Raw genomic sequence first — 24,378 nt, 5'->3', positions numbered from 1 at the left:
CCTTGTCTGTTATTGCCTTCATCTAAATTCTTTGAGGCTTATCGGACCCAGTCTGGGAAATGTCTCTCAAACCCTTTAAAACGTTACATTCTTTCCCCCACGCACCACAGACCTCCCGTTTCAGCTTGGAAATGCTTTGGAAGCGCCAGCGGTGCTCCTCCACACCCCCTTATCTCTTGGGAGTGCTGTTTCATTGGAGGTGCGCTCAGAAGGCTAACATTTCAGAGACGTTCTCAGAGACATTAGAACGGGCAGAAGTGTGTGGGGGGGAAATAGCAAATCGCCTTGAGCACCATTGCTCTTTAGATGTTTTCCACACATTTCCCAGACATGGTGTGATAATGCCCAAAGGGCATTATCTTATTCCCACTCATGAGACATTTCTCTTATCCCGTCATTGAGATCTCTGGAAGAAGCCATTATGGCTCATTGAGAATCTGAACCTACTATGGTGAACTTATGATCGTCTATTTTTTGTATAGGATAAGATTTAAAATGATTTTTGTTGCATAAATTGATGGTTATTTAAGATAATAATGAACACTGCGTAATATTGATATTAATATTTTATTATGCACAGATTATATAGCTGATGAAGCTCAAAATGAAATGTGTTCATATGATCTAGATGACACGTCCAGATGTTCTATTTATGAGACAAGCTTTGATATTTTCCAAGTCAAGTCTATTACTTCATTCTGAAAGAAAGAAAAGAGGATACTGTTACTCCTATTAAACTCAAGATCAGTTACAAGGGATACTTACCTTTATATGTGATACATTGTATCTAGTATCATTATTGTCTGCTCAGAACTTTTTTACTGGAAAAACACTTGTTGCAATTTGTCAATCTGTGCTTATTTTGTATTTTGTATTTTGTAATTTGTATATATTTATATTCTACCACTTTTTCACCTCAACACCAATATATTTAAATTTGCGATTTATATTTGTGCTGGTTCTTGGTTTGTTATATTCATTATACAGCACAGAGTCCTATTTTCTGGAACCTCCAGGTACTAGCTACAGATCTCCTGCTATTACAACTGATCTCCAGCCGATAGAGATCAGTTCACCTGCCGCTTTGACAATTGGACTCTGTGGCAGTGAAGTCCCTCCCCTCCCCAAACTCCGCCCTCCTCAGGTTCCGCCCCAAAACCTCCCTCCAGTTGTGAAGAGGGACCTGGCAACCCTAAGTTGTTCCATGCCTGCAGAAAAGCCTCCTAGTAAAGGGCAGAGGGTATTTTACCTCCCTGGCTTTGCTGCAAAACTGAAAACAGAACCATTCCATAGAGCTAGTTTGAGCTTGGTTCAAATGGAATATACATGCAGGGTGTTTTAAAAGTGGTGGTTTAAAATGTTCTTTTAATGTACTTTGTACATTGTTTTAACGTTTTAAATTATGTTATTTGAAAGCCACAAAACCAAGTTATCTACAGTCAAGAGAGGGCTCTTTCTATACTTGGAGGACTGCTGAAGTATGCAGAAACACACAAAAATTAACAAAAAGAAAATGAGGGGAAAACCCTTTAAATTACCCGATGACTAAAAATTGTTCAGCTTGGAATGTTGAAAGCAGCTGAATATCAGTCAAAGAGGTGAGAGGACAAAGGAGAAATAATTCTGTTAAATCCTCCAAGAGCTCAAAAAGTCCTGGAGGGGGGATTTGAAGGTGTGGATGGGAGGGATTTTTCATATCGTTCCTTCATCTTGTAGTTCTTAATGAGTCTCAGGTTGTAAAACTAAGTGGCATTTACCTCCCTTTCAGTTGTATCAAAATTTCAGGCATAGGATGGACAAACCTGCTTTGACTATGATCTTCCCAGAAAGATCAGGGCAAAGGAGGTTTGTAGAAGGGTGTATCAAGGACAGGAAAAGGACAATCAGAGCATGACTGAGGAATGATGCCATGTGGATTGTGCAAAAAAGCTTGCTTCTGTTTGGTCATAACACTGGATCAAAAGCTCTGGTATGGAAGCTGCCACAAAGATCATTACTCTTCCATGTTAGGAACAGGACTGCAGGCATTCATTTCCTATGTCACAATAAGTTCTTGACTATTGTGATTTTCTGGATCTTTCCGATCATAGTACCTTTTCATGGCTTGAGGTAAATTGTTTCAAGGATTCTCTAGATTTGATCCTTTTGAAACTGATCCTTAGTATTCAGAATAGAAATCTGATTATATGGATCTTCAGAAAAAGAAATGTAGACAAAATGCCTGTTTGGAAGGGCAAATGGGAATCACATTAACTTTCATTCAGTGAGGTTTTGAGCAGAAAGTGTCTTACACACTTCTTCCGCTGGCAGATCAGCTATCTAGTCAGTCATGTAGTTGGTTACTAGCTGAACACAACCTCTTCGCAACCAGCAGGAGGTTTTTGGAGCAGAGCCTGAGGAGGGTGGGGTTTGGGGAGGGATTTCAATGGCATAGAGTCCAATTGCCAAAGCAGCCGTTTTCTCCAGGTGAACTGATCTCTATCGGCTGGAGATCAGTTGTAATAGCAGGAGATCTTCAGCTAGTACCTGGAGGTTGGCAACCCTATTCCTAAACATGGACTATTGTCTTCCTTCCATGAATCAGAGTAACTTCAAAACTATCAAACTAAAAATTTGATTGTCAGCCAGATGTGATGAGGTCATTCAGTTCTGCATGTTCTTGTCAAGTCTGTAGCTGATGCAAAGAAGCTTTGTCATTGATGGCCTTTTAACAACTCATCACAGGTCAATTTAACAAATTAATCCCATGGTCATTTTGGAAAGAAAGACCCATTGCATTCTGGGAAGTATCAAATATGACTCTGGAAGAGCATGTCACACCCACAGAATATCATACGGTCGGGAGCTACATTTCCTACCGGCATTTCCTTAGTTATTCTCCACCTGCACTCTTTCGAGGAGGGCAGAATGAAGATGTAATACATAGTAACGATCATCCTTCAGCAGCTCATCTGAGTCCACACTGCTGCATCTGGCTCTTCCCTGCATACATGGAAAGTTTCGCCTTGGATTTGCCGCTCTCTAGATGCACATTTTCCCCATCCGAATACTCAAAACTCAACCCCCGTGCAGAGCTTTGAGAATTCAGACGGGGAAAATGTGCATCTAGAGAGCGGCAAAACCTCCCATGCATAAAGGGGAGTGAGAAAAACGGCGGTGAAGGGAACTAAAAAGTACGAGACTCTGGGTCGGATAGGACTGAAGCAAGGCAGGTTCATCTGGAGTTGATCGTTTTGTATTTTTTTGGGGGGGGGGGTTGTCCACGACTGAAAGGAGTGGTACACGTGTAAATAAGTAGTATCAAAGAGGCGCCAAAGTTCGCAGCGGGTCTGCAACTACATTTCCTACTGGCAAGTTCCACTGTACATTTTATTTTCCATCTCTACTAGCAATAGATGTGTTGTCTCGGGGGGGGGGGAGGGAAATGACGCTTTCAAAACAAAGCAGGTTTATTATCGCCCAGTCTACAGCGAGAAGCAACTGGTAAAAGTCGGTCCCCCAGCCCACGAAGCCTTAAACCTCAGCTCGGTTCGTCTTTATGCATGGGGGGGGGGGGGTTGCCTTGGATTTGCCGCTCTCTAAAGGTAAAGGTAAAGGTCCCCTGTGCAAGCACCGGGTCATTCCTGACCCATGGGGTGAGTCACATCCCGACGTTTCCAAGGCAGACTTTGTTTGCGGGGTGGTTTGCCAGTGCCTTCCCCAGTCATCTTCCCTTTACCCCCAGCAAGCTGGATCCTCATTTGACCGACCTCGGAAGGATGGAAGGCTGAGTCAACCTTGAGCCGGCTACCTGAAACCGACTTGAACTCAGGTCATGAGCAGAGCTTTTGACTGCAGTACTGCAGTTTAACACTCTGCGCCATGGGGCTCTGCCGCTCTCTAGATGCACGTTTTCCCCCATCCAGATTCTCAGAACTCAAAAACAAGCCCCCCCACTTGCAGAGTTTTGAGGATTCAGGTGGGGGGATGTTAGATATAATAAGATTCGATTAATTAGAAAATAAAAATATTGGGATTTGTTTCGTTAGCAAAAGTTGATACAATTTATTTCTGGATGGAAGAGGGGGAAGTCATTATATTGTTATATTACTTGCCTTTTTTAATATTACTGTTAATCTTATTATTGGATATTGTTGTTATGTTTGATATGTTAATTGAAGAAAATAAAAAAAAATATTTCCCCAAAAAAAGAAAGAAGAGAATTCAGGTGGGGAAAACGTCCATCTAGCACTGGTTCCCAACCAGGGGTCCGTGGACCCCCAGGGGTCCGTGAGAACTAAATTAAGATCCACGAAACAAAGTTATAAACCCATAATCAATTAATATTTTCAATTAACAGTTATCTATTATAAAAATATATATTCAAATATTATTCTAAGTTTAATGTTTAACTAACAGTTATGATTAAAGTTTATTTTCAAATTCTCTGAATTTTTATTTTGAACCTTGGGGTCCCTGCACCGAACAAAAAAGTCCTAGTGGTCCCTGGTCAAAAAAAGGTTGGGAACCAAAGAGTGGCAAATCCAAGGCAAAACCTCCCACGAATAAATGGCCTTTGAGTTCTGAGAATCTGGATGGGGGGGGGAAATGCGCACCTAGAGAGCGGCAAATCCAAGGCAAAACTTCCCACGCGGCACTTCCGCCTCGCTCTGTGCTTCGCTTCCGCCACGCTCCCCTCAGCTCTCCCGCCCCCGGATGGGCGACCCTTACAGCCTCGTGACGTCATTAGTCTGCGCGGCGTCCTCCTCCGCCTGTCGCGCGCGCGGTTAAGCCTTCTCCCTTCCGGGTCCTGAAGGCGGTGGCGAGCTCCTCGCTCCCCCGACATGGTGTGGGTCAGCCGAGTCCTACTGAGGAAGGTTAGTGTAGCCTCCGCTTCGTCACGCGCCATCTGAAGGGGGAGTTTCCGCGCTCGGCGCAAGGAGTATGCTGTGTGCAAGTCCGCTGAGGTTTGGTGGTGGGAAGTGCCTGCTGCTCTTAACCACTTGCAAAGATCCCTGGAGAACTGGCATATAAATTTACTAAATACATGATAGACAGCTGGCTTTTTTCCTTTTTTTTTTTTTTTGTGCGTGCTCCTATGTCACTCGTTCCCCTAACTGAGATTGAAAGATAATTCACAGTGGGTAACCGTGTTAGTCTGTCTGCAGTAGTAGAAAAAGGGCAAGAGTCCAGTAGCACCTTAAAGACTAACAAGAATATTTTCTGGCAGGGTGTGAGCTTTCGTGAGCCACAGCTCACTTCTTCAGATTCTTCAGGTATCTGAAGAAGTGAGCTGTGGCTCACGAAAGCTCATACCCTACCAGAAAATATTCTTGTTAGTCTTTAAGGTGCTACTGGACTCTTGCCTTTTTTCTACTACTGAGATTGAAAGAGTAGGTTTTGAGAAGTGGTCTTATTTTTTTGGAGATATAAGAACATGAAAACAAATATCTGTTGAATTAAAAATAATGAACTTCTCCATAACCCCCGGTGGGAGCAATAATGCCCTTGGTCTTCATATCCGGAATGTTCACTGAAGAAAGCTACAGCTAGGCTATTCTGAATAGTATTGGAATTAGGGGGAGGAGGAGTAGCCTCAAGCAGACAAATTATTCAGTACAGTTTTATTCTGCCCTTCTAAGGAACATGGTTCTCCCTTGTGTCGACACAACAATTTTGTGAGGTAGGTCGTAGGTTAGGCTGAGTGTGTGGGAACATAAGAAAGGCCCTGCTGGATCAGACCAAGGCCCATCAAGTCCAGCAGTCTGTTCCCACAGCGGCCAACCAGGCGCCTCTAGGAAGCCCACAAACAAGACAACTGCAGCAGCACCATCCTGACTGCGTTCCACAGCACCCAATATAATAGGCATGCTCCTCTGATACTAGAGAGAATAGGTATGCATCATGACTAGTATCCATTTTAACTAATAGCCATGAATACCCCTTTCCTGGCCCTATGTCCCCTGACAAGATTCTTGGCTGTGTGGGAATTTAAACCCAAGTCTCCCAGGTATTAGTCTAACACTGTAATCACTGCATTGGCTCCATATAAGAGGAACCAAACAGAAGTCCATTGGCACCTGAAAGGCTAAGACAAAAGAAGGCAAGGCCATATGCCGATAGTGCAGTGGAAAAATGAAAATTTATTATATGGATACTTTAAAAGTCCTTGTTTGTTTTGCATGGATATTCATCAGGGGGTCTAAAACATGATGTAGAAGGAACATTAATAATTAATGTTAAACATTAATATTAAAACAATCATATATAAAATATGAACATATTTAGAAAAAATAAATGAATGAGCACAAGTGAAAATGTTACATAAATTAAAAAACCACAGTGTCTACAGATATCAAATTGCAGACAATAAAACTTGTGCACCCTAGCAAAGCGATATAGAACTTTGTCTAGTCAAACACATGATTGAGATCAAATGTTCCTAGTATGAAATATCCCATAATAATACATGGACAAATGGATCTGAAAAAACATAAAATAGAAGTGACCTCTAAATATGCTTCTCCAGTGCTTTCTCTACAGCTCCTGAATGCACAGAGGAAATAAAACAGAATGCAGCAGGTCTTCCTGGAATTTCCATATAAAATGACAATAGAGCAATGGCATTGATGCTTATATGGAGCTTCTCTTGTTTATTTGTTACATTTTAATAATGTAATACTTGCAAAATTTATCTTGTTTGATCCAGGAACTCGGTTTATTGCAAGCAACTTGATTTTCCTACAGTTTTATTATTTAAGAATGTGTGAATAGTTTGCATTTTTGAAGCTGTATATACCATCTTGAACACCAGTCAGGCAATTTTTGTTTTGTTTTTGTTTGCTCAGTTACCCTATTCCTGCTGTTTAGTAACAGCATATGATCTGGACAGATTGGGTGGGATGTAAACCAAATTTCCTACTAACAAAAGGAGAAATATAATTTCCACCAGTTCTTCTTTGCTCCTGCAAACCCCTGATTTCCATCTTGTGCCATTCCCTGTTCCCTAGAAGAAGCATTTTAAGGAGCTCAATGGGGCGGGGGGGGGGGGGGAGACAGATTGCTATTCCACTGACATAAGTGTTTTCTGTTAACAGAAAGCTTACTGTAGCTCCAGCCCATAAGTATTATATTGCAGTGGACCTGTGTATATTCTCATGTTTAAATGAATGGTTGCACTTATTAATATGAAGAAAAGTGAAGTACTGTACTTTGCAAAAACATTGAAGCAAGGGCAATGCGTGCACTCCATCCTTACAGGTGGTACTCTGGCCTGACTGATAGGGCTCCCAGTGGCCTTTACATGCCCAATACTCTCCTTGCAATAAACAAGCCCATCCTCTACACCAGGGGTGTCGAACTCAATCATTATGAGGGCCGGATATGACATAAATATCATTTGGCCGGGCCTCACCAGTCCAGATTTAGAGTGGGGGGGTAGCTGCCTCAGCTGGCTCGTGGGCCAGATAAGAGCTCTCAAGGGACCGGATTTGGCCCGCAGGCCTTATGTTTGATACCCCTGCTCTACACATTCCCCCACCCATCAAAATGACAACTAGTTTTCTAATAAATACAAAACCACCAGTATTAAATGTGGTGTTCTTTTGACAGTATGGCAGATTTATGGATGACCTAAGGATCTATGTAAAAGGAGGAGCTGGTGGAATGGGCCATCCTCGATTAGGTGGAGAAGGAGGACATGGTGGTGATGTCTGGCTGGTAGCCAAAGGAAAACTTACCTTGAAGGGAATGAAGACTCAGTATCCTAGGAAACGGTTTGTGGCAGGATCAGGGGCCAATAGTAGGTGAGTACTTTTTGTTGACTTGGGACAAATGTGGTTCACCTTCTCCTGTTTCAGAAAACAAAATTTTTGTATTTCCCCCTTTTTTTCACCCCTAAAAGGATTGCTGCTCTGAAAGGTGCAAAAGGAAAAGATGTTGAAGTAAATGTGCCTTCAGGAATATCAGTCGTTACAGATAATGGGAAAATGTTAGGTATGGATTTTTTTTTAAAGTTTATATTATAATAAACTAATATGATAGCTGTATGTCTAGCATGCTTTTTGATACGTCTCTTTTCATGCTGAAAGGGTCTTGTGTTGGGTTTTGTTGTGAGATTTTACTATATTGAGACCAGGCCTTGTCTCCCTTTGGATTTTTATCTTTTTTATCTTTTTTATTGCCTTCCCATGAGCCTTTGCAATTATACTGCTGTGAACTGCACGAATGCTATGCCTTGGAGTTGCCCTTTGGTTAAGATTAGTGCAGACATTCCAAAGCCTAGTTGTAGTATCCTTAAAGTCTAAACATCCAAGAGACACTGGTATCAGAGATTCACCTTGATGGGGACCTGACAGGAGCCGATGTTCTTTGAGGTAGGGCAAGGAGCTTGGACATAATTCTCATGTGATGTGTACTCCCCTCCCCCACCAGCCACATCCTCTTGGAATGCCTGGATGCTGTATATTCTTGATTGACATGCATTATCTCCTATAAATTGCAAAAGGTATAAAGCTTGGTTGATTCTTTTATTCAGGGCTGCATGCCAGAGTAGCAAGTGCTTTGCTTGTGCTTGGTATGCAGACAGAATATATTCCTTTGTATTAGATGGCTGCTAAGCAAATAGTCTGTTCCCAAGCAATATGAAAATTCAGATGCTAGAGGAAATTTCTGTTAACTTGAAGTAAATGTCTGCTGTTGTGCAAAACCAATATTATTTTCAAACTCTTGTGCCACTTTTTTTAGGTGAACTTAACAAGCCAGGAGACAGATTATTGGTGGCACGTGGGGGTTTTGGTGGCTCTCTGGTTACGAATTTCTTGCCCTCCAAAGGTCAAACTTACAGTATTCATCTTGATTTGAAACTTATAGCTGATGTTGGCTTAGTTGGGTAAGTTTTTGATCCCAGTCCTGTTAAAGTGATTCTTTGTACATTCTTCCATTTTACTTCAAGCAGACTTAAATTAGGATATTTCTATGCTACCTGCATGCAGCCAGCTTGGTGTAGTGGTTAAGAGCAGCAGACTCTAATTGGGAGCACCAGGTTTGATTCCCCACTCCTGCACATGAAGCCTGCTGGGTGACCTTGGGCTAGTCACAGTTCTCTCCGAACTCTCTCAACCCCATTTACCTCACAAGGTATATGTTGTGGGGAGAGGAAGGGAAGGCAATTATAAGCCGGTTTGATTCTCCTTAAAAGGTAAAGGAAGTTGGCATATAAAAACCAATTCCTCTTCTTCTCTGTGGAGGAAGGACGGAATAAACATGTTCTAAATAGATTTAGACATCCCTGAAGTGCTTCCGTCATTTTCTTTTTCTGGCTAAACCTTTGAACTCTTCGAGGCTTTATGGTACAACAAATCATGTGTACCGAAACAAAAAGGCAGATGTTCAAAACAGGGAATTGGAAAATTTTTTAGCTTTGTAAATTACTTCCCTTGCTTAATTGTAGATTATGTTTTAGCTTTTCCTTGGGTAAGGAAGGGGTAATTTCAAGTGATTCATGGAACTCTTCATTTCTCTAGCTTGATTGTTTAGCTGTGCTCTGAAAGCTTATGCTTTGATCTCAATATGAGTTTGCTTTTATACTTCAGTATATATGTAAGTGCTTTGTCATTAGACCATATAGAGACAAAAATCATATTGTTTATGTTTATTATGTGGGGAGAACAGAGAGAACATCACATTGAGATGCATATAGAAGGGTGCAGTTTGATGTTCAAAGACAGTGCATCTAGCTCTAATGTAAATAAAATTATTCCTGAAGAAGCAGAGAAACGCTTTTGAAATACTGCTTGTAGGTTTTCCTTACCGCAATAATATTTTGGTTCTTAAAACATCAACCCCCCAAAAAAACTTCTAGTTCATTATCAAGTATGACTCTCTTCACTACATCACATGGTAATATGTTTACCGTTTACTGGAGGGTTGTTGTTGTTTTTTTTGCTGTTCACATGAGTATATTATATTCAGCAAGACTGATTAAAATGGAGTATTTGCTCTTTTCTGAACTCACACTTGCAAAATGCTTTATCCTTCCAGAGCAGGAGTGGGATTCCTATCAATATAAACAAATCTTATGCCAAGAAGACCTAGCACTATAGTGCACACTGTGAATTTTTCCAGTGCAAGAATTCCATTCAATTCATGGGTAATACCTCCCTGGAGGTTTTTAAGAGGAGGTTAGATGGCCATCTGTCAGCAATGCTGATTCTGTGACCTTAAGCAGATGATGAGAGGGAAGGCATCTTGGCCATCTTCTGGTCACTGGGGGTGTGGGGGAGAGGGAGGTGGTTCTGAGTTTCTGGCATTGTGCAGGGAGTTGGACTAGATGACCCTGGTGGTCCCTTCCAATTCTATGATTCTATATTTATTACAGTCAAAGACCAGAACACACGTAAAGTAAATCCATTGCAGGAAAAGTTACATTAAAAAATTATCTCAATTATATTAAGATAAGCAAATATAATACATTAAAACAACAATACTAGCTGCTACGCAAAATCTGGCTACTTTTTCTGTGATCCAAGGGTCGAGGTCCAAGAGGAAAAAGAAAATATACAATTCCTCTGATCTACTTGGAATTTTTTTGGGAGAATAATAGTAATAACAATATTGTGCTTTCAAGTTGCAGCTGATTCATGGTGACTCCAGGTCATGGGGGTTTCAAGGGAAAAAGTGGTCAGAAGGATAAGTCTGTCATATCCTACTTGTTCCCACTGAGAAAAATTTCCTGTCACTCTAAAAAGGTAAAGGTCTCCTGTGCAAGCACCAGGTCATTCCTGACCCAGGGGTGACGTCACATCCCGACGTTTCCAAGGCAGACTTTGTTTGCGGGGTAGTTTGCCAGTGCCTTCCCCAGTCATCTTCTCTTTACCCCCAGCAAGCTGGGTACTCATTTCACCGACCTTGGAAGGATGGAAGGCTGAGTCAACCTTGAGCCGGCTACCTGAAACCGACCTCCGTCGGGATCGAACTCAGGTTGTGAGCAGAGCTTTTGACTGCAGTACTGCAGCTTAACACTCTGCGCCATGGGGCTCCTGTCACTCTAGCCTAGGAAAATATTAATTATAGAAAATTGGCATTAACAATGACTTATCCAATTGGCATTAACAATGACTTATCCAATTGTAATGGTTTCCTAAACTTATCCCAGGACGCATGTGGAGAGAAACATGACAGGTTGGGTTTAGCATTATCGTTCTTTATATTTATCATCTAACCACAGCCATGCTGTGAGCTGTACGGTTAACCATAATTGCTCTAACTTCTATATACAAAATAGCAATGAGACATTAAATTGAGAATTCCTATTTTTTCTTTCAGATTTCCAAATGCAGGAAAGTCGTCTTTGCTAACAAGGATTTCTCGTGCTACACCTGAGATTGCAGATTATGCCTGTAAGTAAGAGACTGATTTCCATTTATTAGGTTGGCACCCTGATCTCAAAGGCCTGTGGAGTAACACTTCCATTAGGTAACTGAAGCACTCTGAACACACAGAATTTTGTCTTCTTCCTCCCTGTCCCACTGCCTGTTGGAAAGTGGTGGGGGCAAGCAGCGAAACACTTTGTGCCTGTAGGAAGTTGACTGTTATGCTTGGCCATCCCTCTTACTGAGTTGCTTGGGATGGGGATAGGCTGTGGCTCAGTGAAAGAGTATCTGCCTTGCACGCAGAAGGCCCCAGGTTCAGTCCCTGGCATCTCCAGTTAAAAGGATCAGGTAGAAGGTGATGTGAAAGTCCTCAGCCTGTGATCCTGGAGACCCACTGCCAGCCAGAGCAGACTTTGAGAGACCAGTAGTGTGACTCAGTGTAAGGCAGCTTCATGCACTTATATGATGGGTCAGTGAGTGCAGGAATCATGCTGTGCGGTGAGGTCTCTTTCTCCCTGCCGAACCTCTTTCCCATGGGAAAGAGGCTGGGAGTCCTGTCCTTGTATCTATAGTTACAGTAGTGGAGTAGAAGTTCCTGGTGGGTGTTTGTGTCTGGAGCCCAGTAAGCAAGTATCAGTAAGAAATCTGAAAGGATGAGAGTTGACTATCTAGCCTTCATAGATCTGTTGTTCTCCTTGGTTGTTTCTTGTTTGTGCAAGGTGCCCCCTTTCATTAAACTTGGCATTTCTAGGGGACACAGATCACATGTTAAGATGCCTGGCATGGAGCTACATCACTTTGTCCCCTTGCCTAGAGAACCAGAAGTGCAGAATTTGGTTGCTAGCGGTTTGTTAAGGAGGGAAACTGATGTTTCTGGGGATAGGATTGTCTTTTCCTTTCTACTGCCTGTTTTGTTGACGTAATGTTTGTTGTCATTGGCGGTAGAACCAACTTCTGAGCAAGCAGAGGATTCTGTTTAAGCTTCAGTCCTGTCCCCCCGCCCCCACTCCAGTGTTGCCCATGTTTGCTTCTTGAACCACTGGCATTGTTTAACACAGGTGCAATGGAGCCAGCGTGGTGTCATGGTTAAGAGCGGTGATTAAGGGTGGTGGAGTCTGATCTGGAGAACCGGGTTTGATTCCCCACTCCTGCACATGAGCGGCGGAGGCTAATCTGGTGAACTGGATTTGTTTCCCCACTCCTACACGAGGCCAGCTGGGTGACCTTGGGCAAGTTATAGCTCTCTTAGAGCTCTCTCAGCCCCACCTATCTCACAGGATGTCTGTTGTGGGGAGGGGAAGAGAAGGTGATTGTAAGCTGGTTTGAGCCTCCCTTAAGTGGTAGAGAAAGTCGGCATATAAAAACCAGCTCTTCTTTCTTCTTCTTTCTCCTCCTCCTCCATCATTGTGCTTACTCCACCTCTGTAAGGGATTTAATAGCAATTTTATTCCCACCCAATGGAGGTAACTGAAGGATAGGATGCTCTGAATCAGTTGCTTAACACAGAATACGGTGTGCTGTTAAATCACAACTGTGAGGAGAACCGTGGCTTGTGCTTTCCCTCAAAACCTGGATTGTGAACCACAGTTTGGAGCTGATTTGCAGTTCTGGTTTGTAGGGCACATGCAAACCAAAGGTTACCGTTCAGAGTGTGTTAGTAAACCGTGGTTTGCACTAAACAAGAAGCAAGTCATTGGATCGCAGTGTGTGAAAGAAAGAAGGGCTGCTGGAGCACAAAGCCCATTCTCAGGTTTTGCACTAGGTGCGAACTGATCTTTAAACTATCACTGCATGTCCAAAGTATAGGAGGTTGCTTCTGAGAAAGCTGTTCTTCTGTGTTGCTGTGTCTTTGCCCTCTTTACAGCCTAAATAAGGGTGAGGGGCATATTAAAAAGAAATGTTTTCATAAGACGCCTTTCAACTTTTTTGTTCTTCCCACAGTCACAACTATAAATCCTGAACTGGGGACAGTTACGTATGCTGATCACAAACAGGTTGGTTCCAAAAAGGAAGGTTGTGTTAAAGATGTTGCGATGTCGAAAGCCTTTAAAAAAAAGATTTGGAGATCCCGGGTATTTATAAAACTGTTGTCAGTGTTTTCCATGAGAACTGTCTGCTCAATCACTTCCACGAAGCAGCAGTAACGTGTCTCTCGCCTATTGTCCTTTCCAACCCACAGTACTTTCTTCTAAGTAAATAAATGCCCAGAAGTGGCAGGTTGAAGAAGCATGTATATTCTGGTACATAGTGATTTCCTGTTTCTTACTAAATAGATTTTCAGCTAACCCTTCCTAACTTCCCCATTAACTTCTCCCAAATTTGCAAAGGGCACCCAGCCTAAAGGAAAATTCCACTCCCAAATAAAGAGAGGCTTTTCCCTTGAGGAGGGGGGGTAAGAAATTGCCCGACCTTGGGAAAAGGATGCCTGTGTTTCATTTTGAGATGTGACTGTTGATTTTCTAACCTGGTAACTTTCCACATCAGTGCACAGTTAAATGAGAGAATTTCTTGGGTTTCTTCTTTACTTGTCTTTGCCTGTTGATATTTTTACAACTGTGTTTAACAATAAAACATCACCTCTCCGCAAGTATAGTTCTAGATGCTTAATAAATACCCCATGTTTCAGTAATATTAGTGATTTCCAGAGGAGTGGGTAGGAGCCTCGTACCCTAGGACAGCGGGGCTCACAGTCCTGTACCTGGGAGTGAACTCCTAAGCAATCTCTCCAGTTGTGACTGCTATTTTAAGAAGAGAAATAGTCACCTAAAAGTCTGGAAGCAGTGGCCTGACTTTGTGGCAGACCTCCAAGACAGAGTTGTTAGAACGTATACAACCTTAGGCTAAATGGCATGATCAGTCAGTCTTTGGTGAGCATGACCAAGACAATCGTGTTTTATATATATTGTACCCTAAGAAATGTATTTCTGCCTGGTATATGTTTTTTTTTTTTTTGAGGATGTTCATTTGGACAATGCATCATTATGGTGTATTTACAGTGCAAATCCTATGCATAGTTATGCCGTTTTAAGTCCACTGAAGACGTTGAACTTAGAGAGGAGTAACTCAGCATAGAATTGCACTGTTGGTGTTTTGTAAAACTGAGGATGTTTTAACGGTTCCCATTCAGATTTTGTCCACTTTCGCACCTTTCTATAAATGACTGAACAGTCTTCCTAAAAATAATCTTAAAATTGTTCACGTTTAAATTTAAAGTTTAAATTTTACTGCAGCTACCCAAGCCATGAGAGAAATTTGACTACAACCAGTTTACAGCAGTAAATTAGAGTTTGAAATGCATTTAGGAGCTTGCAGAAGAGCATGCAAGATTGAAACCTGCACCGCCTACAGCCTAGCTAAAGCTGCTGAGATCCATATAGGGGTTCTCCCATTTGGCAAGCTTCAAGAACCTGATAAATACAATCAACTTTATTATATAAAGTTTTCGACTTGACTAATTTACCAGTAACCAAGTCTAACTTCTCATATTTTCTCCAAAGTCTGTGCAATCAAAAAAGTCTGTTTAACTAAAATTTGAAGTAAAGAGTGTCTTCTACAACTTGGGGGACTCAGCAGCTCTTTCAAAACAAAATTTAAAAGATTTACAGACCCTAACAAGCTCTGAGGTCAAAACAGACAGCCATAAACTAAACAATCTCTCCTCCCTCTAGTTAGAGGAAGAAAAAATATATAGGAGGAATCTTGGTAAAGGTGTACCTCCCACACGTCACATAAATAAAGAAAATCAAAACTAAACTACCCAGAGAGAAAGCTCCTAAGAAAGAAAAAGAAGATAACTAAAACAGGAATCTTGGCAAAGGCATGCCTCCCACCCATCACATAGATAAAGAAAAGCAAAACTAAACTACCCAGAGAGAAAGCTACTAAGAAAGAGAAAGGTAAGTAAAACAATCAGAGCAACACAGAGGGGTGGGGGAAGAAATATAGCCCCCAGAAACGGAGGACTGCCTTTGAACATCTTGCTTTCTCCAAACATCTAATTCTGTACCACCTGATCTTTACTTTGATGTGTAAAAAAATCTATAGCTGGTGCATGGGATAATGTTTGAAATGTCACTCCTGAGATGAAAGACTTGCATCAAGAGGTGTCTGACCACATCAGGGCAAACAGCTGAGTTCACAGATGTGAAATGAGTAAAAAGCGCTTGGGAGATGATGCTTTAATCTTTGTCCAAATAGATAGTAAGAAATGGATAAGAATGTAACCTTCTGTCCCAGGTCAAGTTTTCTATGGTAATTTTGTGTCTACAGGATCAGCGTAAAATCCTGTTTTTAAAAGCCCATTAAGTATCCGTACAAGGCTGTCAACAAAATTATTGTGGCTAATAGTAGACTTTTTTTTTTTTACAATAGCATGAATAAAAATAGAATTTATGAACACAATTTTCCATCTTTATTTTCCCCTAAAAGTGCAGCCTTATCAGTAGTTCTGCCCGTGTCAGGGTTTGGGGCTTGCAAGTTAATCCATAATTGCTTTATTCTTCAAAGAACGGAGGCATTCTGTATTTCACTAGCTTTACATGGGGTAGTTTAAAAGATTACATGGGGTAGTTTAAAAGATCAGTCCATAAGAACTGTGTTCACTATCATTAGCAAGCAGCAAAATGACATTCCGTGGTACACATGTAATTACGCAATCCAGAGGACCCTTCAAGCTACGGTTTGGGGGATCAGAAAGGAACTACTGGCTCATATGTGTCGTCTTTCCTTTTTCTTTCCGTATGTGAACTGACAAACTATGGCTAGCTCTTGCTGTCCAAACCTTGATTTCATATTCCAGTGGCAGGGGTGGGAGCGCTAATCTTTTTGTTTTCCAGTTTCAGTGTCTTGTCAAACTATGGTTAACACTTACTGCAAAATTCAGAGAGAAGCTATATAAGGTGGAGATGGAGGGAAGAGAAGTACCCTGCTTTAGGGGAATGCCTGAGATGAATATGTTTAGTTCTGAATATATTATGTAAAGCCCTGACCTAGATGGCCCAGGATAGCCTGATCTCGTCAGATGTTAAGCAGGGTCAGCCCTGGTTGATACTTGAGTGGGAGACTGCCAAGGAATAGGAGTGTCGTTATGCAGAGGAAGGCAATGGCAAACCATCTCCGAATGTCTCTCTTGCCTTGAAAACCCTACTAGGTTACCTACCTTTCACTTTTGGAATGGGGCAGGGTAATTACAAATGCATTTTTAATGAAGTTATAATTTTGATATGCTCTTGAGTGAATCAAGCAGACCTATTCCTGTTTATAGTGTGGGCATTTCCCCCTTTCTTAGATCACGGTCGCTGATCTTCCAGGTTTGATCGAAGGCGCACATGCAAATAAAGGAAGAGGACACAAGTTCCTGAAGCATGTGGAAAGAACAAAGGAGCTTCTCTTTGTTGTAAGAGCACGTGGTTGCTGGGTGTCTTTGGGGGTCAGCTTTGAGATGCTCTATTTAATGTAGTTTGCCCAAAGCAGTAATGTCAGACAGCTATCATGGGACACTGGATAATTACATCAGGCCATGGACTTCTTACTATTTTTTAAAATTTTTTACCATGTTGTTAAGAGCCCCGTGGCGCAGAGTGGTAAGCTGCAGTACTGCAGTCAAAAGCTCTGCTCACGACCTGAGTTCGATCCCGACAGAAGTCGGTTTCAGGTAGCCGGCTCAAGGTTGACTCAGCCTTCCATCCTTCCGGATCGGTAAAATGAGTACCCAGTTTGCTGGGGGTAAAGGGAAGATGACTGGGGAAGGCACTGGCAAACCACCCCGCAAACAAAGTCTGCCTAGAAAACGTCGGGATGTGACGTCACTCCATGGGTCAGAAATGACCCGGTGCTTGCACAGGGGACCTTTTCCTTTTTAATTGCCCATTTAGCTTGCTGTCTCAGACTGAATTATGTCTCTTTTCCTCCTACACTTTCTGTATATATTAACAGTGTTGCTATCCACCCTGCAGAACAGGCATGTAGCCTTAATTTTATCACTTTGCTCTCTTACCTTGAATGCTGCAGCTGTTTTTCTGATCTGGTGCTGTATCAGTCCCTTCACCTTTGTGCAGCAGTCTGTTGCCAAAATGGCTCACGTTCCATTGTTCTGGCCATGTGACACTCCTTTGTAAATGACTCCATTGGCTTCCTGTCTGCTGTCAGATCTGCACAAACTCCTTATTTAGGTGTTTATATGTTGTTTTTCTCCCCAGTGGGACCTGGAGTGCTTATAACATCATTCTTCCCTCCTCTGTTTTATTCTTACAACAACCACACAGTGGCTAGGTAGCTTAGGCTGAGTGACTGGCCAAAGTAACCCAGTGATCTTCCGTAGCAGAGTGGGGATTCAATCCTGGAGCTCCCAGGTCCCAGTCAGACACTCTGACCACTACACCAGGGGTCCCCAGCCTTTTCAAGTGTGCGGGTACGTTCAGAATTCTAACACAGCATGGTGGGCCCAGCCACAAAATGGCCGCTACAAAAAGGCTGCGGCAGTTTATCTTCAGTCATACAGTGAAGATCCTTGTGCTATGATGGCAGCTGCTGCCAAATCAACATTTTAAAATATCTGCATAGCCAATCAGAACCCCTGTTGAGCATAAGCCCCATCTGGCTGTGCCTGCTTTCTTAAAGACACTTGGTGGGAACCAGCAAAGGGGTCGACAGGGCCCCATGGTGCCCACAGGAACCACTTTGGGAACCCCTGCAGTACACCACCCTGGCTCTCCTTGTCCTTGCCTTCTGTTGCTTTACTGTCCCTTATGTGAGCAGTCTGTACATCTTTGCTCTTGACCTTCACTCCTCTAGCTTCACCGCTCTCAGCTGTTTGAAAGTCTCCTCCACCCTCAAACGTTTCTGCCCTTCCTCCCTTGCTGCCAATTTGGCCTGAAATGGCCTCCCCAAACACCTGCCAGATGCCACCTCTCTTGCTGTCCCCAATCCTTTCTCAAAACCCACACCTTCCATTAAATCTTTGACAAGACCCCTGTGCCCTACTGAAACTAACGCTAAGTATGTATAATTTATATGAATGCATCGTCTTTCCTCTCACTCTCTTCCCATCCTTTGCTGACTCCCTTATTTCTTTCACCTTCTGGATTTTGAATTCCTCAGAGTGGGACCATGTCATAGATCACAGGATGGGTGACCAAATTTTTACTTCTGTGAATTATTTAAGCTTTAAATAGCAACTAAATTTTCACATGAAGTCGTTATCTAGTCGTTCACTAGTCTAACCTGCAAGGCTATCGGTTTTTGTTAGCAATGCTGCTCAGCATCTTGTTTCAATCAATTCAGATAATTTGGGGAAAGTGGGGAATAATTTGGGATTAAACAGTTGTGTAGCTAAAGAGGAAAAAGAACTACTTGTGACATTATTCCAGTAAAAGCAAAAAGAAAAATCAAACTATATAAAGGATGCCGTAAAATGGAGCTACATGGATAACAGTGCAAGACAGAAAGTTAAACAAATGGTTTACGGCTCCCATGCCTTAGGAGCACTGTTCAAAATAATAAAATGAATGGTATTTTATAAAATTACTTTTGTGTTTCAAAACATCCATTCTTTGTCTGTTTTGCTGGGTTTCTTTCAGCCCTGTTCATTGTCTTGATAGGTTTTTGAGTAGTAAAGTAGAAAATATGTAAAAGGACTTTTTAAAATGTTGTATTTATTTTGTATGTTTTTAAAACTTTTTTTTCAGGTTGATGTATCTGGCTTTCAGCTTTCTGCTAAGACACCTTTCAGAACAGCCTTTGAAACTATACTACTGCTAGCAAAAGTAAGGTTACTGATAGTTACTTATTTAGGATGTTTCTTGTCCTGCTTTTTGCCCCCAGTGGGGTCCCAAAGCAGTTTACAGAAATGCCAATACAATTTAAATAAACTATAATGAAGACAAACAAAAAAAGGTCCTCTAAATATCCTGGTCTGGGATCTACTGGGGCAGTTTATCAAGACTGCACTGCAAGTGAAAGGCCAGGAGCCCTTTGTCCTTTGCCAAAAGGCTCACACCTCTGGCCAGGCTCAAGCCTTAAGTACCTGTCACAGGAGGGAAGGGAAGGCTCAGCTGACATCTGAAATAGCTGGCTGCCATCTTCCCACAGTTCCCCTCCCTTACTCATATACAGGGTTATATAAAGTTTTTAAGTGTGAAGCCTCCTAACAGAATCATAGAGTTGGAAGGAGCCATACAGGCCATCTAGTCCAACTCCCTGCTTAATGCAGGATCAGCCTGGAGCATCCCTGACAAGTGCTTGTCCAGCCTCTGCTTAAAGACTGCTAGTGAGGTAGCTGATTCCCCTGTCGAACAACTCTTACTGTAAAAAGATTTTTCCTAATATCCAGCCAGTACCTTTTCACCCGCAGTTTAAACCCATTATTGCAAGTCCTATCTTCTGCTGCCAGCAGGAACAGCTTCCTGCCCTCCTTTAAATGACAGCCCTTCAAATACTTAAAGAGAGCAATCATTTCCCCCCTCAACCTCATCTTCTCCAGACTAAACATTCCCAACTCCCTCAGCCTTTCCTCATAGGGTTTAGTCTCCAGGCCCCTGATCATCCTCATCGCTCTTCTCTGCACCCGCTCGATTCTGCCCACATCCTTTTTGAAGTGAGGCCTCCAGAACTGCACACAATACTCCAGGTGCAGCCTGACCAATGCCGGGTACATCAGAACTATGACATCTTGCGATTTGGATGTTATGCCTCTGTTGATGCACCCCAAGATTGCATTAGCTTTTTTTGTCCCTGTGTCACACTGGCTGCTCATATTTAACTTACAGTCCACCCGTACCCCACGATCTTGTTCACACACACTGCTGCCCAGAAGTGTATCTCCCATCTAGTATGCATGACCCTCATTTCTGTTAGATGTAGAACTCGGCACTTATCCTTGTTGAATTGCCTCCTGTTCTCATCTGCCCACTTTTCCAGTGTGTTCAGATCTCATTGAATTCTATATCTTCTGGTGCGTTCGCTGCTCCTCCCAATTTGGTATTATCTGCAAATGTAATGAGTAGTCCCTCCACACCCTCATCCAGATCATTTATAAAAATATTGAAAAGTACCGGGCCCAGAACCATAAAAAACCTATTAAATTGCAAATTCAATTAATGGAAATTGTCCAGGATGTTTCTGAGTTGTGGAAGAGTCTAGGTATCTTGAAAGAATTGATACTGATGTGTATTTGACATAGATTCCCCCCCACTTCAGTTTTATATCTATAGTACAGACTCTTCAGTTTCAGATGTAAGTGAAATATTAAATCCTTTTAATTCCCAAAGTGGCTCTGTTTTTCCATTTGGTTTACACAATGTACTGTGCTTAGAAAAAGTGTCTCCACAAATTCAGATCTGAGAGACTTATATTATTCGAGGTATATAATATCATGTTTGTAGTGGTGTCTTGCCTCTGTGTTCATCTGCCATGGTGCAGAAACCTTATTGAGAACATCGCTCAGCTCGAGATATTTGGTTTGGGGCCTTTTCCCCCCAGAAGATTTCTTGCCTGTACATGTGCATTCTCTGTTGTGGCCCCACCCTATGGAATGGCTTGCCTGATAACGTGAGGAAGGCACCCACCCTCCTTGCTTTCCACAAAGTATGCAAAACTGAGTTACTCAGAAGAGTTTTTTTTACATAGACAATAGGGCTATAGTGTAACAAAATGGCTCAGAAAGATGCTTTGGTAAAGGGATAGGTACTGTGGACTATACTACTGTGTATAGTACATACTGTCTGTTCCTAGAAGTATTTATTCATTAATTCATTAGATTTGTATTCATCCATTAGATTTGTATTAATGAATTTATTCATTCATTAGATTTGTATTCATTCATTCGATTTGCACAGCCGGGCTCAGGGCAGCTTCCAAACAACAATAAATACAGTTTAATATTAACATTAAAATACATAACTGAAACATTAAAACTATAACCTATACTAAGTATGCTGCTAAAGCTCATGCTTTGTTTCAGCTCTGTTTTCAGATTTCTGCTCATTTTCAAATTTCTCCAAAGCCTATTGCATTGTCCATTCCTGTTGATATAAATGGTCTTGTGCTATGTGACCCACCTTGAGTCTCAATGAGAAAGGCGGACTATAGAGGATGTAAATAATAAATAAATAATAAACATATAATGTGGTTCAACTCTCATAGAGCACAGTAGTGTTTTTCACGGATGGCATTTGCAATATAGTTCTCAACTGCTATAACATCAAGAGCGATGAATGAATTGTTATGCACTCTAAAGAGAATGGACTTCAGATGTGCAGCCTGTTTATGTGGGTTACGGAGCCTCAGCAGATTATTGAATTAATTTGGAAATCAACAGGCGTACATTCACCTTGAACATATCCTAAACATTAATTATTGGGTAGTAATTACAGAGTTAAATTAAAAGACTTGTAAGAGGACAAAATAATTTTGAGGACAGCTACTTACAAGTACAAATTGGATTTTGTGTTTGAAGGAGTTGGAATTGTATAAAGAAGAACTTAGAGCCAAACCTGCCCTCCTTGCTGTCAATAAAATGGATTTGCCGAATGCACAAAGAAACTTTAATGAGCTTATGGAACAATTACAGAATCCTCAAGGTAAAAAAGCTTTTGTGTGTTTTCTTTTATTTATAATAAGATATTCACATGCCTTTGACATCAGGCAGTTAACGAGTTATCAATATTTCTGGAAAGATAACCATTACTCTTTAAAGAAGAAGATAAGAAAAATTATCTCCTATAGTCTTATTGTAATTAATGTTCCATGTGACTAGTAGTCACATTTATTATAAATAATAAATCTTTGCATAAATCTTTTTTATTTTTGCCTTATATTTGGGACATACTTGACAATAAGCTTGAGCAAAGTACTACAAAATTATGGAATAACATACTGGAAAGCTGTGGTTTTAAAAGAATGGTGTGCAGTCTGTTCCAGTGAATCTGTAATATTTACATCCTCTGTTTCTGTTGTGAAATTACATTTCTAGGGAATTTGACAGCAGCATTGTACTGTGCATATCAACTATCAATTTGTATCATTTCAGATCATATGCATTCACTCCCCAAAGAGATGATTCCAGCAGACACTCTAATCTTCAAGGAAATCATTCCTATATCTGCACATACTGGTGAAGGAACTGAAGAACTAATTATGTGCTTACGAGAAGTACTGGATGAAGAGGCTGAGAAGACTATTGAACAATATCAGCAGGAACAACTTTGTGCATTACGTCTCTCGGAAATATAAATGTTCCTTACAATCAAAATCTGTTGTATGATGATGAGGTGATCCATCTATGCTGGCCTCTGAATGAATACTTAATTTACATATTGCCTTGCCCTAATTTTCTCTCTGATGCCACTCTAAGGTGTACTATCGTACTGTTACCCAGGCATTTTAAAAGCAAAAGTGAATTATCATGTTGAGTTCCATTTTTGGTAAGATATAAAAAATGCATAATATGCTAATTGGATCACTTTGGGTTAGCTTCTCAAAGCTACAAAGCAGTTCTAATCAGGCAAGTTATGGAATACTTTTGATAAGATGTAAATAAATATGTAATTGTATGTTAACATGCTGAAGTTCCCTTTCTGCTTATCTGTGCAAAGTGGTATTTTTGGTTTGAGAATATCATTGAGAGTCAAGAAATGTCCCCTGAAATATCTAGGGTAGGGATATTTATAATTACGAACAAAGCTATTTAGCAATAACTAGAAAGCACTGTGTGGAACATAAAATGGCAAACCCCCATCCCGAATGTTGAAAGCTAAGCAGGGCAAAAATAAAGGGATTGAACTATATAACACCACGGTTGGTTGTAAGAGAGGATTTATATGCCTGAACTCGTCAGATCTCAGAAGCTACTTGGATGGGAGACCACCAAGGAATACTAAGGTCGCTATGCAGAGGCAGACAATGACAAACCACCTCTGTTAGTCTCTTGTCTTGAAAACCCTACTGGGTTGCCATAAGCTGGCTGTGACTTGATGGCACTTTACACACACACACAAATGAATGCCGAGGAATAGTTACACTTGATATGTAGGGAAGGAGAAAAAGGAAGGTAAAGGCCACAGGGAACAGCTAACTGCAATTCCTCTAACTAATGCTAGTCCTGTTGACTTTCTGCCTCGCTCAGTTTGGAGTGATTCAATGGAAGTGGCTTGAATTTGCTCCTGGGATCGCTCAAGCCAATCCTTTGAACAGAAGTCATCATGTCACAGCTGACTTAGGCAACCCTGTAGAGTTTTCAAGGCAAAAGATGTTCAGAGGTGGTTTGCCATTGCCCACCTCCGTGTCATGACCCTGGTATTGCTTGGAGGTCTCCCATCCAAATACCAACCAGGGACCGACCCTGCTTAGCTTCTGAATTCTGACAAGATCAGGCTAGCCTGGGGCTTATGAAACACTACTCCCCATCAATTTTTTCATTTTCTTGATAATTCTTTCACCTGTCCTGGAATAGGACAGAAGACCACACATATTTCCTTGAGCACCTTGGATGAAAGGTGGTGTAAAAATTATAGTCTTTCCACTTGATAACGTTCCTTCTCTGTAACGTCTCCTACTGCTTCCAGTATTAATAAATTTTGGAGGGTAAGAAGGATTTAAGAGCCAAAATATAATTCGCGTACATTTGAAGTGTTGTGATAAAATATAAAGCAAATGTAAGACCATATTGGCTGGGACTTATAGCTACTTCGGATGTGCTTGGGTGTACTTGGTGAGGTTTTGACATGTTTTTATTTGAGCAAAGGAACCTTGTGCAATATCACAAACTACTTTTAAAAGACCCCTTAATTTGAAAGGTGGTTTGCCAAGCGCTATGGGGGTTGTTATTTGAGAAGGGCATCCCCAAGGCCACTTTGGGAGCTTTCAATGGCTTGTGCAATTCTTTCAAACCTTCCCACCCCCCCCCCCCATTTAGCTGGTAACGGGTCTGCTCACGAATTCTGTCTATTTAAAACTGATTTTTTTAAAAATCAGTTTTAAAAACGAAGTTCTTAAATTGGTTTTAATGAACTAAAAGTGGAGCGGTCCTTGG

The 24,378-nt window shown here is 41.5% G+C and overlaps 1 protein-coding gene across 1 annotated transcript; it reads left to right on the top strand.

The window, feature by feature from the left end:
• The first annotated feature begins 4,823 nt into the window (after window positions 1–4,823).
• Window positions 4,824–22,580, top strand: GTPBP10 (GTP binding protein 10). The gene is made up of 10 exons (XM_056857632.1): window positions 4,824–4,856; window positions 7,591–7,784; window positions 7,883–7,974; window positions 8,725–8,869; window positions 11,305–11,378; window positions 13,293–13,345; window positions 16,639–16,746; window positions 19,037–19,114; window positions 21,805–21,928; window positions 22,378–22,580. Exons 1-10 carry the CDS (start codon window positions 4,824–4,826, stop codon window positions 22,578–22,580), a joined length of 1,104 nt encoding a protein of 367 aa, XP_056713610.1.
• Window positions 22,581–24,378: the final 1,798 nt, after the last annotated feature.

Source organism: Euleptes europaea, chromosome 11 (assembly GCF_029931775.1).
Source record: "Euleptes europaea isolate rEulEur1 chromosome 11, rEulEur1.hap1, whole genome shotgun sequence".
Classification (NCBI taxonomy): Eukaryota; Metazoa; Chordata; class Lepidosauria; order Squamata; family Sphaerodactylidae; genus Euleptes; species Euleptes europaea.
Note: the sequence above shows the minus strand (reverse complement) of the source record. Positions and strands in the feature narration are given on the sequence as shown.

Bases quoted from the DNA above. Each gene is read 5' to 3' on its own strand.
- GTPBP10 (XM_056857632.1), top strand. From the start codon at position 4,824: ATGGTGTGGGTCAGCCGAGTCCTACTGAGGAAG. The intron at 4,857-7,590 runs GTTAGTGTAGCC...TTCTTTTGACAG, and splicing joins GCCGAGTCCTACTGAGGAAG to TATGGCAGATTTATGGATGA. The intron at 11,379-13,292 runs GTAAGTAAGAGA...TTCTTCCCACAG, and splicing joins TGAGATTGCAGATTATGCCT to TCACAACTATAAATCCTGAA.